The sequence below is a fragment of the Uloborus diversus genome, chromosome 2 (assembly GCF_026930045.1).
Source record: "Uloborus diversus isolate 005 chromosome 2, Udiv.v.3.1, whole genome shotgun sequence".
Classification (NCBI taxonomy): domain Eukaryota; kingdom Metazoa; phylum Arthropoda; class Arachnida; order Araneae; family Uloboridae; genus Uloborus; species Uloborus diversus.
Genome location: NC_072732.1, coordinates 65,335,050 through 65,351,416, shown reverse-complemented (window position 1 = coordinate 65,351,416; position 16,367 = coordinate 65,335,050). Strand labels below are relative to the sequence as shown.

Here is a 16,367-nt window from a genome sequence, read left to right as displayed (position 1 = left end):
ATTTTTTTGATATAAGTGTCACTGAAATAAAGTAACAAATATCGATAAGGGCTATTTTATTTTTTCTTAAAGGCTAAAGTGGCATGGCAAAATAAAATTTAAAAATTCTAAGGAAACTTGTTTTAAAAAACATTTCACGTTACAATAAAACACCTTCAATTGCTAAATTTTCATTTTTGTCCCCCCTTTTTTTGCGCTATGTTTTTGTCTGTATAGTGACATAATATTTTTTAAATTATCAACACTTTATTCAATACTTCATTCCACAACAATTACCAAACATTTTTGGTTTTATTATTTTCAAAACATATTTGATTTCTAATTTAATTAATATTGGTGATAATCTTATATTTTTGCAAAGCTTACCAACAATGAATTGCTAAAGTATGGTGACTACAATTTTTAGTACAAATACAATGCAATACTAAAGTTAGGCTATGAATTAATACTTTTTGAAAAACACTTAGTACTGAACACACAAATATACCCTTTTCCCTTCAAAGAAAGTAACAAACTTGAAGTGTTATTTAAGTTTAACAAATTTTAAAAAATCAACTAAATTCAATGTTTAGTTTGTTCACATTCAAAACCAATCAAGAAAATATAATTAAAGAAAGTTGACATTGCTAAAATTGAGACATTAAAATATTTCATAAAAACAAAATGCATATTTTTCAGATCTGCATTCAGAAACAGTGAAACTTGGAAGACATGTGGATTACAATTAATAGACAGATAAAAGTATCTATCAAATTGTTTTTATCATTAAAATACATCAAAATTTTAAATATTTTAAAAGTGCATCTTTAGGATACTATGGCATTATAGAATCTTTATAAGTCTACAACGTATGGGGAATGAATATATATAGTAAAGAATAAGGTTCTTATTATAAAAATATATATGTTATCTATAAACAGCATATTTCTGCTTCACAAACAGGATTGAAAATCATGTAAGAGTACTTTCTTCAGCTTCATCAACGTTTTTACAATGGTACTAGCCTTTTGTGAATGAGAAATTATAGCTAAGGTATGAAAAATCAAAAGGTAAAGTTTTTGAAACAAAAGTTTCTTAAATTACAGTGCTGGCCAAATTAATAGACTAAAGAGTTTTTTTGTTTTTGTTTTTTGCATACTATTTGTACTAAAATACTATTTATTTTACTGTTAAAGTACAGTACATACTGTACACTGATTATTACATTATTTTAGCATAATTTAATGTTTGCAAGTGGCAGCAGTCTGTTTATGTTTTTTGTTTATCTACCTACCAGGAACATAACCTCAATCAGCTTAAACAGTTCACTAGTTCTTTTTATTAGTGTGCTCTGTTATATTTAAAGTTAGTTTTAGGTAATTAGTGAGTATGTGTATGTGAGTATATATAATAGTGAGTACAAACAATTTTTAGCTCCTTTTTTAAAAAAGTTAAGAAATGGTTTAAACCTTGTGAAAAGTATGTCAAAAAGACTTAAAATGCTTATCAAGAACAAGCGAATGCATACTAAATCTTAGATAATTATTTCACTGTTCGTTAATGTGTCTATAGTTATGTAATCAATAAAGAATTTGCTTCTAAAACAGTTTTAGTCTAACAATTTGGCCAGCACTGTATATTACTACAGATCATAATATACTAATGCATCACCAAGACTTAGATGGGTAAAATAAAGCAGAGAAAAACACCTGGATTAACAGAGCTGGAACTCCCACATACATATTTATATCTTTTAACAGCAAATTTTAAGGTATCAAATCAACATCTGGGATTTTCAATCACTAGTCTGGTGGACCAGCATCAATTCACCGACACATTTGACCAGCCCTCAACATTTTAACAAGTCCATGTTGAAAAATTTTCCTCATTCAAAAGGACAGCACTTCATGCAGTGTTTTTTTTTCCAAATGTTTTTGACTCATGCATAAGAAATATGCTAATTATTTACCTCTACATTTAAATTTGATTGTAAGCATAATCATAAGAAAATTTAACAATTACATTTAATAAATGCAGTTTAATACCCTGTAAAAAAAGCACCTCATTTATCAGAACCAACCTTTTTTTAATTTTTTACTGGACCATAGATCAGATCCAGAGGTTGAGAAACGCTGATCTACATTTATGGTGATCTCAAAATATTCATGCTTTAAAAACAAACACAAAACAAAAGCTCAGAAAAAAGTTTCATATTTTTATTCAGTGGATATGATATTTGGGGGGTCTTAGAATAAATGATATGTTTGAATATTTCTTTTACAGATTATTATGTAAAAATGAAATGCAAGGGTGGTTTAAAAATAAACAACCTCATGATAGTTACAAAACATGATTTCCTACTGCATCCACCTATTTAAGGTTCATACACTTGTGGTTAAAAAAAATTCCCAGACTTTCCCAGGGTTTTTTTTTTAGAAAATTCAAGGTTACTAGCTTCATTCAAAATCAAGTTTAAATAACAATATTTTCAAAAAAAATTAAAATTGTTTAAAGTAGCAATGCGGAAGAACTAAAACTTTTACCCTTAGATTAAAAAAAAAAAAAAAAAAATCTTGGAATTATTTTCCTTTTCTCTCTCTCTCTCCATTTTTCTTTTTTTTAAACATTTTGTTCAAAATTGTTTTCATTAGTTTACTGCTTGTTGAAAACAAAGTACTTTCAACTTAATTTAGCATTTCTTCAATGCAGCGTGTCATACGTAATGTTAGCAGTTTGCTGTAATCGTGCAGCAATCATTTAGCATACGCTTTTGGTTTACAATACTTCTTTTTATTTTGTTATTAGTATTTAACACAAAACATATTGAGCCAAATACAAATTCATTTTTCAGTATAAATATGATTAACATGCTGCATTGATTGGCATACCATATAATGCATAATAACAAAAATCAACATCCGCCAATCATAGACTGATATCATAATCATCAGTTTTTTTTTCTTTCATACATTAAAGGATGCTTACATCAAAATTAAAATATTTAATTTTTAAAAATTCATAGTTTTTTACATATTTTATGTTACTTTCAATAGATTAATTACATTGAGATAAGCATCCAATTCTGTTTTTGAAAATTTACGTCTACTTGCAAAACGACCAAATATGGCGACTAAGTGAAGAATTTAAGATTATAAGTAGATTTTTGAATGTGTAGCATAAATGTAGCTATAAATAATTAATAATCCTTAAAAAACTACAATTAGGACAAAATACTCAGTGTTTAGTACCTAAGCATTTAAATCAATTAGAATAAAGAAATGTTCAAAAGATAAAATTTTGCATTTTTCCAGAAAATAATTACGAATTATCCAAAAAAAAGGGAAAATTTTGCATTGTTTTCAATAGTTTGCATTGCAATAAACATCCAATGCCGTTTTCGGAAGCTTAGGCACTTATAAAGTCTTGTGTACTTCCATCTTGGAAATGACCAAATATGGCGGCTACGTCAAAAATTAAAATAATTTTTGAATTTGTAGCATGAAAACAATTTAAAAATAGTAAATCTTCATAAAACTACGATTCAGTTGAAAAGTTTCTAGCAAATTTGCTTCCAAGGCAATGAGGATAAGATGAAGTTTTAAGAACAAAATTTTTCATTTCTCAAGAAAATTTTAAATAATCAAAAAAAAAAAAAAAATAATAATAATAATTTGAACTCTACATCTTGAATTCAAATTAGGTTTTTGCAATCACGAGTGTGTGTGTATGTAGGGGTGCGTGTTTGTGTGTGTGGGGGGGGTATGTGTATGTAGGCATGTGTGTATGTAAGGGCACATTTGTGTATGTGCTTGTGTGTGTGTGTGTGTAGGTGTTTGACAGTGTGTAGGTATGCGTGTGTAGGATATAGATGCATGTTTTCGCTAGAGGAGCAGCATCGGGAGGGACCGATCGACGGTGGTGCCGCGGGGGGGGGGAGGGGGGGTAGAGAAAATCATAGGAACGTCATTCAAAGGTAAAATGAAAACAATAAGAAATTTGTGATTGCTCAAAAAAAAAAAAAAAAAAAAAACAATTTGCAGCACATTTTGCCTCATTTTCATTAGTTTGCAGTTGATGAAAACATCCAATTCTGCTTTGTTTTTGGAAACTTAGTCAATTAAGCATCGTGTCTACTTCCATCTTGTGAATGACCAAACATGGCGGCTACGCTTCACGGGTAGATAAAAAAAATTTCCGACCAAAAAGAAAAATGATTTTCCCCGATCAACCCTCTCATCTTCAGGCTTGTGCTTCAAAGGCAGTTAATTGTCTTTTCCCCTGTTGAGTTTGTGCATAAATCCTGTTCACCCTAGGAATTTTTTCTTCTTGGGAACTATTGAATGCCAAAAATAGCGACTGCGGAAGTTTTCTTGAGTCGCCACTTTTTTTTATTGCCAGCGTCATTTTTGCCTCAAAAATTTTACAATTTCTTTCAGGAAACATCGATAAAACCGAAGATTAGATCTCATGTTACAGAATTACTTGTGAAAAATTGAAAAAAAAAAGGGGGGGGGGGCAAAACTGGAAAATTCCCTGACATTTTAAACTATGTCATTTTCTCTGACAATTCCAGGTTTTCCCGGAGCGTACGAACTCTGCTATTCTGATGATCATAAAATAGTATATCTATGTCATGAATTTGTATAAATATAACATTTAACTTAAATTTACTATATAAAATATTTATGCAATGATGAATTACGCAAATATGATGATTTGCGTAAGGATGATTTGCACACGATAGTGCCATTGAGCTAAAATTAAATAATCTGATCATAGCATACTTTTGCATTACATAACAATGATATTTGGGTATAGATAACAAATTAAGTATTACAAACTTTATAGGCTTACTAATTTTCACAATTTATTATCATTGTTTATTACTTGTTATATTATAAATACTGAAAAATTATTTCACCAAACTATCACTAAAATTTCTATATGGTTAGCACAGCAGTGATATTTATTCATCTAATTGTAAAATAACTAATTTTTTTAAACATAAGTCGCTTCTTTTTTAAAGGATGCGAGAAATAGTTTACAATTATTTTGTTTTGCATTTAAAAACAAATCTTTTAAGAAATGTTATTTTAAGTTGTGATACTTATACACGATTTCTTTGACGAAAATAACTGAAAAAAGTGATCTTAAATTCAAATATTAAATGGTAGTTTAAACATAAACAAATGTAAAAATTTTTAGCATTCGTTGAACATGTATATGTTTTTAAAATGTAGAAAATAGTTGCAATTACAAACTCCAGAGCTCGAATACGCTACCTTGCGGTGATTAACAATACTAAAGAAAAAGGTAAAACATTCCATTCCGTATGTTTTCTTTGGGGTAAATTACAGGCTTCAGACAGTTTGTAATGTAATTTCAGAAGAATAGAAAAGAAAGCTTCCTACAAACACAAAGAAAAATTACTGTCATTCACTAAGCGACAAAGTTCATCCACCATTAGACAGTAGCTGCAGCGCCTCCTATAGTTTATTGGAGTTGCGAATAGAGTCTTTGTACAAAACAGAGACACTAAGTTTTAAAGTTGTGGCTTAGTTTTCTCCTTCATATTATATGCACAGCAAAATATGCTTGCAATAATTATGGAGCAGAATGTATTAATTTTTAAGCATGAATTTTACACGTGAATAAAGAAAAAAAAAATATCTTACAATAGTTTTTATAAGTTTTCACATCTTTGTTTTGGCATCTTATAATATTGACCCTTCTTCAATGCTTTTCATCAAGTTTGTGGCTGTAAAAGAAAGTTATGAAAAGCATTTAAAGACATCCCGCCACTTTTGTTTCTCTCTCTCTCTCTCAAATGCATTTACACCCATTAGCTCATACCTTTTTAGCATTGGAAAAGGGACACTAATAACCCAAAAACATATTCGCATTATTTTCAAATCTGATATTTTAATGTTTATATTTTTACATTGATTTTTGGCTCTTGGAATACAGTAACACAGTAAGAATTAGAAAAAAAAAAAGAAAGAAAAGAGGTTCAAAGGTGTTAGTAATAATTGGTCATTCAATTTACAGTAAATAACAGGATGAGCTAAAAACAAACACTTGTGATAATTTTTGTGTGAGATTCATATTATTTAATGTAATTTTTGAGTTAAAAAAGAGCAATGTCAGCATACAATCTTGTTATATCTATATTTGATGTAAAATTCCAACAGAACTGTAGCAAAAAACATGTAATTAAGCATAACTATCTTTATATTGATAAACACAATTTAGAAGCAATTATGTATATACAAACATATTTATAAATAATATATATGCTAAAGAAACAAGTTAATTAGAAGCAATGCAGATTCATTTTCACTTTTCTTGTAATGGAAAGCCAGGGACTTGCCAAAAGCTTTCATTTCATTATGATCTAGCTATGGCAAGACAGTAGCACTACAAAAGTAATTTTTGTCCCTTTAAATTTATTTATTATGTTTCATTTTATAGGTACATGTTGATTATTTTTTTCTTCAACAAATCAGTGAATACTTTTTCATTGTATACATTCTTGACTGAGTTTCACATTATTAAAATTCTATGCACTTTTACATCAGTACTTAAATTTGCATGAACATTGAAAATATTTGAAATGATTGATTTTGGTTACTTGCAAAGCAAATAAAATGTTAGGAGATTCATATTAAACTTTGCAACATTGACTTATGACCTGTGATTTATAACAAAAAATTTCTGTAAATAAAAGTATCAATTTGAAGAAAAAAAAAATATTTTGTTTCATTTTCAAATGACATTCTTCAAAATTGAGAAGATTTTTGAGGCATAAGCTTCAATAAACATTTACATTGTATATAACACATATTTTGAAAAAAAAAAAAAAACAAAAAAAAAAAAAAACCAATCATTTTTTTACATAAAAACAAATGCAAGAAAAAGAAAATCAAGATCTTGAATTTTTAAAAGATAAGAAGGAACGTGTGATGCCTCTATTATCTTTTTCTCACTACTTCAAAATAATAGTAAATCATAAATGAGATTCTCATAAACATATCAATATATGTATGCTAAACAGAAAAAAAAAACTCTTCAAATTTTTTTGGAGGAATTGAAATTATGGAGGGAAATATTTGAACTCAGTAAAGACAGTTCAAACTTTCATTTTCAGCTGAAAATGAAAACATGATTTTTTGCATTGGGACATCACACATTGGCAGTTGTAATTCATTGAATAAAAAGAATTCTGATTAGGAGTAATACAATGTATAACAATTTAGAATACGGCAATATCATTCAAGCTCAATAATAATTTGGTCTTCCTCCACAGCCTCCCCTTCTTTACAATTGACAGACTTCACTTTCCCAGTGGTACCAATAGCTAAGCTATTTTGCATTTTCATTGCTTCAATTACGCAAACTTCTTGTCCTTCCCCAACCTAAACAATAAAATTTCAACACACTTTAGTAAAATTTTACTTAAATTAGAATACATTATTAATGCTTTCATTAAAAATTATGAGTTCACCTAAAAGAAACTAATGGATTGTTAACTGTAAGTAACACTTGTCGCAAAAGGAAAAACTATCTTATACTATGGCCGTATACAGGGGGGGGGGGGGGGTCTTAGGGATGAACCTCCCTTGGAAATTTGTACAATTTATCGAAAGTCAGTTCAATATTAAGCCATTCAAAATAAGTTAGCGAAAAGCGAAGTCGGCACCGACTGCAGATAACTGGCATTAATATTATTATGGCGCCATTGAATATATAATGATGGATTGTTGGTCAAATGTCTAGCATTCGTATTTCTGATACAGACTACCCTCATGTCAGGGTCTCAATCTAGGCAGCAGAAAATAATTGAAGCATTTTTGAAGTGTTCTTGTGCCTAAATTGCTTCTAAAGCACTGAAAACAAAAACAAATAAATGTGTTAAAGAATTTCCATCTGAAATAAAGTCTTTTGTCGAGGCTATCTGAGACAAACCTTTTTTTTTCTAGTAAATGTGTTTTTCTTGTTCTCAAATTCGAGGTACAATCAGTCTTAAACAGGGATCAGTCAGTATATTTACAGTTGTATTTCTATCTAAAACTTGAGTTAGCTAAATTTAATTTAAATATTCTTGTGGTATGAAATATCAAAATGAAGCGGCAACTTTCTATTGCAACCTTTTTAAATAAACTAAGGTAAGCGTAAACTTGATTTATTTATTAACATATAAATTTAAGCAAGCAGAAAAATTCATATACGCTGATATTATTGATATGAAACATGTAATATTTATTTAAATGATTTTGTTTTTAATATTCAGTATGAATATTTTAAGAAGGGAAATGTCATTGAAATGTATAAGCTTATATATGTTTCTTTTTTACTATACCGATTTTGCAGTGAAATTTGTATTACATAGATATTGTTCATTATTACTAATTTTAGTGAGTCAAGGTTGGCTTTCAATTATGTACTTCCTTCCCCAAAGCTCTGTATGAAAGTTTTTAACCCCTCCCCTAAATTATTTTCTAGTTACGGCCCTGTCTTATACAACTAGTAATCATTAGTGGAACCAGAAGTTTCTTTTGGCTGGTAGAAGGGGAAATAAGTCTTTACATGTGTTTGTATTACTATACTAGAGTTGGCAATTTGGCTAAAATCCAAGGGTTGGGAGGGGAGAGGAGTTTATCTCACAAAATCCTGTACTACTATGTCAAAGTTATCAACATATAATCTATACTTATACCACAAAAAATCATTATGGCTTGCACATGATTTTCAGAAATGTCTAACACTTAATGAATATTAACCAGGAATTTAAATAAACAAACTGGTATAAACTGACAAACTCGTTTTTTATTCATACAGATGTAAATTTCCTTAACTGAATGGTCAATATATATATATATATATATATATATAAATATTTCACACATAGTAAAATTTTAACTAAAAAGAAATTTGTAAGACACAAAGTTCTGCCAGAGGCAACTCTATAACTAAAATTTTCAGTACACTAATTCGACTTACACAATAATCACTTACAGAAAATGGTAAACTACTAACACTATGATATTGAACAAGACATAATTCTAAAAACAAAAACAATTAGAAGTAATAAGTTTAATAATTTTAACTTATTGTGATTTCCTTTATTAATGAACAGTTATGAAACTGAAATATGATTAAAACTTAGGGATGTCTTCCAGAGAGTAGGGACTTGCATGGCTTATCAGATACTATAAAGGCTTTGTAAAACAAATATGTAACTTTTAGTTTTGGAGAGGAGGGGTTTGGAATGACTACAGCTTTTAGTTTTCAGTGCAGAGCAGGTAACTAAATTATGAAATATAAGGATTACTTGTTTATTGTTTTGAATATATTAATGTTTGTTTTAAAAGTATGCTTGGGAACATCTCTAAAAATTATATTAAGCGTACAAAAAGTTTCTGCAGTATGGGGGGTGGGGGGGATAAAAGACAGAACCATCAGTAAGTTGTATTTGTTCACATGAAACACAAGCTTTAAGTAGGTCATATCAAATCAATATCTCTTTTACTGAAAGGAAATTACATAGAAGTTTATATAGAGCTACTAAAAAAACCTACCATATCTCCAACTTTGCATGAAATGGATTTTAATAAGCCAGGCATGGGAGCCAGTACAACTTTTGAAATATCTTTCTGTAACATAAACAATGCTCATTAACTTATCATTGTAAAACACACTACTCACTGCAGAATAATGAAAGTGTGGTAAAATAATGATGCATACATACACTTTAGGCAAAAATTTTTTTTACTGTGAAATAAATTTAAGTTAGAATGAAATTTAAATAAAACTATTAAGAATTTTTCTTTACTAATTAATAAAAGCATTTTCATTGTATCCAGTAATCAAAATTTTTTAAACAAAAGCAATACAAAACAGCATTCAAACGGTGCATTGATATTCACAATCACAGGTATCAAGGCACCATTTGAATGCTGTTTTTCGGATGACTCTGCATGGGTTTTGATTGTGATTTTTGTTGGGTATTAATATTTTTTTTATGACTAATATATTTACTTTTTTTTAGGACTGGATTCAAACTAGAACATGTTGACATCAGATTTTTGTTACACTCGGAATTTAAGGTAAGATATGTATATTAATATTGCATCTGCAGGGCAGTACAGTGGAGAATTATTATTGATAGCCATTTGGCTTCTAATAACAGAGACGAAAGCCCCAGCTGTAATTTTGGGTAGGTTATGTTTCTTGATTAATCTTTATCCATAAATCAACAAAAACAAACTGTGTTTTTCCTAAGCACATGTCCCACCTCAAACCACTACAGATCGGAGTTGTTGACGCTGTTCAACAATGCAAGAAGGTCTTAGAGCCAAGAGTGTGTGCTAAACTTCATAAAACTTTGGCATCCCTAAAGAAATCCTTATGCAAGTTATGGGATAAAATATCAGTAAGTGAGTTGCGGCCCTTAGCCAAAAATTTTGTGACACATTTAAAGCTCTGTATTAATGTTAAAGGTAGCCACTTTGAAAATTTGTAAAAAAAAAAAAAGACGAAATAAAGTATTTCTCTATATTTTGAAGTTTGGTTGAAAAATTTTCATTAGCATTAAAGTTATAATGTATCATGTGCGTCCAAATTATTAACTTAAATATACTCACTTTATCTACTTGCATATGCACAGAGAATCCAAAGTAATTTTCAGATAAGATCATTTAATGTTAAACATGGAAAAAAACTTGTAAATATAAAAAAGAGTATATTCAATGATTCATAATTTATATACATGCACAAAATTTACAGTAGTTCTATAATTAAAACTATACCTCAGGTTTCTCTGGCATAATACGCTCATATTCAGCTGCAATCTCAGTCAGAACTCTAACATTAAACTGCAAAAATCAAAAGTGAAATAGAAATTATTACTACTGTCAAAATAAATAAATCTTATTATTCATGAGACAATATTTTAGATAGATCTAAATTGCAAATACCAAAGAAAAACAGAAAAACCATCTTGTTTATTGATGCCTGAAGGGCTTATAAATCAACACCAGCTAAGGAAAATGTCATGGTTGTTTTCCCCCTTCCAAACATGACCTCAGTGGTGAAACGAATATCTCATAGCATCAATAACAATTTGAAGTATTTCTACAGATGTCTAGTTGTTCAACACCTCCTAACTGAATCTTCTGAAAAGCTTCCTATTACCTTCCTTGATGTGTAAAGAATAATAAATGCTTTGTCCAAAGGTGAACTAAAAAACAATAGCAATTTGTTTCTAGAAGGCATGATTCATCAGGACCACTGTTTGTAGTTGGTTTTTTGAGGAAGAAAATTTACTACCACCTGTTGCATGAGTTGACAGCATACCATTCGTTGATTACGACAATATGGATGAAAACATAGATACTTGTGGCGAGCTATCTGATACGGATATTCAATCCGAAGTTCTAAACAATAAGAACATTGCAACAGAAGACTTTGAAGATATCAAAGATGAGGTTAAAGAATAAAGAGAAATTCTACCTTCAAGTGAGGCAGTCTTTCATCTAGGGAAATATTGTCACTACGTTGAATGACAATCTGACAAGAGTTTCGAGCTGAAGATATTCTTGAAGATTTTGTTTAAAAAAAAAAAAAAAAAAAAATAAATAAACTTTTTCAAGCAATCTGAAATAACTCAATATTTAAAAATACAATAGTTTTTAAATTTGAAATTAATAAACATACTTCTTTTCATAATTTCTGTAGCAATTGAATATTTTATAACATAAAAATAATTTCTTTTTGGAAACTTTCAAGTTTTGCAACTGTCCATTTTGAATAATCCAAGTTCAACAGCATAATCATATTTTTCCCCATTGACGTATGGAAAAATATATTTTTTAAACCATAAGCTACGTTTTCCTCCACTTTTGCCCAGTACTTGTTTACATCAGATTTTCCTAGCATGACTGAGCATACAAAATAAAGTGATGGAAATTTGTTAGTTTTAATGATAGAATTTTTAAAAGAAAGAAAGGGTATATTGTTGTATACTTGATGATGGGTACTTAGTATTAAGTTTTATTCCCATTATTAATATAAAGAGATGTGGTCCAAGAGAAAAATGACAATGATGATACACATAGGTTCACATCTATAAATCAATTGACGTAACAAAGGTTTAATATAATACAGGGTGATTCAAAAAGAATGGTGGGACGTGAAATGAGCACATTTCTAAGAGTACAAATGGCACAAAAACGCTTTTTTTTACACATATTTAAATAATTCTAAAAATGTTCTATATGCATTCTTCCTGATGCCTGAACAATATCACATTTCTACTCAAACTCCTGTGATACATGTTGTAGCTAGAACCCACTCACAGAAAGAGCCGTTGCAGTGATTCAATTTCTCAGTATCTCAATATTGGCAGGTAAGGGGGTATAAACACGGTATCCTTTACAGGGAAAAAAATCCCATGTTGTTAGGTCTGTGACCAGGCAGGGGGGGGGGGGCAACCATAAAGTGCAAAAATTAATCTTGCTTAATCATCATTTTAACTAATTGAATAATAAATAACAATAGGAACACATGTGACAACAGACAACATGCAGAGACATCTGGCATTAGCTAATTGAAACTATGCAACTTTATCTTTCATTCAAGATCAATTAAAAAGTTGCAAGTCCAATGTTCCCAAAACGTCAGCGTCATGAAGTGCTACCATTATTTTTGAATCATCTTGTATTGTATATGAAATATGATTTGTTATAAATTAAAATGCATATAAAAATTCTTTAAGGTGCAAAAAGAAAGAAAGACTTACAGTAGTTCCACAAAATCGAATCCTCATATTTCCTGCGCCATCATGCTTAATTAATTGGCAAGTATAATCTTCATTCTCAATGTTCATTTGTAAAACAGGTGCAGAGAGCAGCAAGTCACCAGTGACAAATACATTCCTCCCATTAACTGAAACCTAAATTAAAAGGGAAAAATATACTTAAGATTAAAAAAAAAATTGTTAGCCTTATACAAGAGATACAATATCTATTACACATGTTTAAACTTGATCTCAGAGAGGTTATAATTGTTTCATTTTAATCAAGAAACATTATGACACACAAAAAATGATTTTTTAAACACAAAATAATAAAATTTAAATTTGAACCTTTCTACTAATATAAAAAGGTTCCTTAAAACATAAAGTAAGAAGCAGTGCAAAGTGGTTTCTAAAAATGGTTTTGAATACATTTTAATACCAGGCCTATCCACAAGAGAGTCATGGCACACATTGTGCCATTGAATTTTTTTTTTTTTTTGGGGGGGGGGGGAATTTTTGCTATGACGTTAGATTATCAAGCAATACATAGAGATAATACTATATGGAGCACAAATAAGATTTAAAGGATGTTAAAGAGATGGCGTCACAAGTATTAAATCGAAAAGGAAAACATTGTGACTAACTTTTTTTTATAACCTCATCGTTAGGCTTTCATTTTCAGTATGTGACATTTCACTGAAGTGGAAACAATACAGTTTTTGTGTGCTCTGAATATGTCAACTTTTGTGCCAATAAAACACAATTTGCAGGAATGTTTACTTTTCTGTTTACATTAAGTGCTGCTGATGTCCATTGAATGCTGCAAGAAGCTTATGGGAACATGCTTCATTGATTTCCACATGTGAGTTTTGACAAAGACGTTTAAGAATTGGTGATTTTAATACCAACGAAAAAAAGCGAGATAAACAACCATAAAACTTTGAGGATGCCAATTTGTAGACTATATTGGACAAAAACTAGTACAAAACAACTTAACTAAATTCAATTAATGCGTTTGACCCGAGCACTGCTGGAAAAATGACCAAATATAAGGAGAGGCATAACAAGGTAATTTTACAACATTATAATGCTTGGCCGCATGTTGCGTAGCCAGTCAAAACTGTTGGGCAATTCAAACTGATAGCTCAATCAAAACCCGAAATTCAAAGAACTAAAAGCAGGTTTTAAGCTAGCAAACCAAACTGAAAATTTGTAAAATGATCTGCTCGGGAAGAAAGGACATACAGACACATATTTAACAATTAAATAAACATTTTATTAAACAATAAATATGTCAAAACATGGAAATAATAACAAGTGTAAATAAAATTCACATTCCCCAACAATTGAATAAAAAATCCCCCCAAAAATATCAGTAGGAAATATTTCTTAAAAATAGTATCGTTTAAAGTTTCAGTAAAATTTATATGACTAGATTAATATAAGTACAACCTTGAGTCCAATGCCATAAACAGAATAGTTCATACGAACGAGTTAAAAAGTTCATACCAAACAAGCTATTCCTTCTTTAAAAGTTGGCGCAACATGTGAGGGCGCAATCCACCAATTTGGATCCCATATCAAAATTGTCCGTGACCATTCAATGCCACCATGCTGAATTCAGAAAAGAAACCTGTCCTCCTGGACAACAGGAACCATCCGTCCATCTAATGGACATCCAATCCAGCTCTCGAGCGTGGACCTTCCATGGTCCTGTTTGTTAGGCCCTTTCACAGCAAAAAAAAAAAAACAACTTGATTTAAACTCTCAATTTTAGAGAGAAAATCCCTCACTTAAAAACTCATCTCAAGACAACAACTGAAACATGCCCGCATTTCTGGCTGAGCTCAGCAAAAAAACATCCTACATCTTTCAAAAAGAATCCACTATACAACGTGGAACTCCGGAGCACACAGCTCCCAGGCACAATCTCAGCACCTCAGAAAAACATCGGACTGCAGTCACAACATAGTAAAACAAGAGGTGAAACAATAAGAGAATGATTGATTGAGAGTTCACACTTAAATAGCATTCCCTATCTCCCTACGCGATGGTGTGACGTATATCAAAAAGCATGCATAAATTACACTGAGGAAACAACTCAACACAGTTTACAGTTTAAAACTAAAATCTTTAAAAAAATTTCCCCCATGCATACAGCAAGAATCTACTCAACATCTTTACTATGACGTCACATCATCGTGGCGGGTCAACAAACGCATGCAGGGAATATTGGCTGTGGGGAACGATTCGTGCGCCGGTAAAATAACGGGATGACATTCTAAGTTCGAAAAAAGAAGGAAGTAAGTTTTGGAAACTTTTATAAACCTTCTAAAACTTTAGGAATTTCTCCAAGAATAAAAAATAATGGCTGTAGGCCAACACGTTCCCCCCTCTTGGACCCAATTCATAAAGACACTCTTAAAAACATTTTGAACACAAATTATATAAACACATTGAAAACATTATTCAAACACTTTTAAATCAATACTTATATTCTTATATTTTCATTTTAGATTTTCATCAAAGTCCTATCTTCTCACACAGAGTTTTTAGAAAAAATTTCATTTTTATTTTTGGGATTTCCTCCATCTTATATTCATGAAAACCCTTTTATATTTTCTAAAATGAATTTCACTTTTAAATTTTTATAAAACTTCAGTTTCTATTTCAACAATTTAAATCCTAGAAACAATTTTAAATTTCAGAAACAATTTTAGTTTTAATTTCCAAGAAACAATTTCAGTTTCCTAATTCTTAGAAAAGACCTCATGGAACACATTTAGTTTCAAATCTCAGAAACACATTTTAGTTTCAAACAATTCAATTACAGAAACTAATTTCACATTCTTATATTTTTAACAACGAAACCATTTTAGTTTCAACTTCAAAGAAACAAATTTCAGTTTCTCATAACTTATATTTGCAGAAACAACTTTTTGTTTCAACTTTACACAGAAACATTTTTAGTTTCAAAACAATTCTCATAATTCACTGGATTACTTTCAGTTCCAATTCTTCCAGAAGTTCTTTTAGCCTCAAATTTTAGAAACAATTTTCATTTCAAAAATTCTTATATTTTTAGGAACAAGGTTTAGTTTTAAATTCACCATTTAAATTTCAGAAACACTAAGTTCAAAACTTCACAAACAAATTCGGCTTCTCTTAATTTATAGTTCAGAAAACAATTTTAGTTTCAAATCCAAAGAAACACTTAGTTTCACATTCTGATTTTAAATCTTGGTTTCATTCAGAAACAAACCCAAGTTTCAAACCTACAGAAACTCAATTTCAAATTCATTAAATCTTAGAGAAACAATTTTTAGTTTCCGTTTCTTTTAGAGACACTTTTAGCCCCAAGTTCCAATAAAATATTTTATTCACAAACTCTAAGAAACATCTTTATTTCAATTTTCATAATTTCAGAATTTTCAGGAACACATTACAGTTCCATTTTATTAATTAGATTTCATTTCAGAAACAATTGGTAGTTTCAATTGAGGAAGACCAAAAAATGCAAAACAGCCCCAAACTTCTTTTTTTAAATAAAGGCTTTCTGCCAGGAAATAAATCCAAAGTCATTCCCCCCGTC

The 16,367-nt window shown here is 29.9% G+C and overlaps 1 protein-coding gene across 1 annotated transcript in view; it reads right to left on the bottom strand.

Moving 5' to 3' along the window:
- Window positions 1-7,114: 7,114 nt before the first annotated feature.
- LOC129217086 (propionyl-CoA carboxylase alpha chain, mitochondrial-like) overlaps window positions 7,115-16,367 on the bottom strand; it is a 51,179-nt gene continuing 41,926 nt past the window's right edge. Inside the window, exons 20-23 of the mRNA XM_054851334.1 lie at window positions 12,779-12,931; window positions 10,788-10,853; window positions 9,558-9,632; window positions 7,115-7,394 (exon numbers count right to left, since the gene is read on the bottom strand). Coding sequence (XP_054707309.1) covers window positions 7,248-7,394; window positions 9,558-9,632; window positions 10,788-10,853; window positions 12,779-12,931 — 441 coding nt within the window. The 3' untranslated portion in view covers window positions 7,115-7,247. The remainder of the gene's footprint in view (window positions 7,395-9,557; window positions 9,633-10,787; window positions 10,854-12,778; window positions 12,932-16,367) is intronic.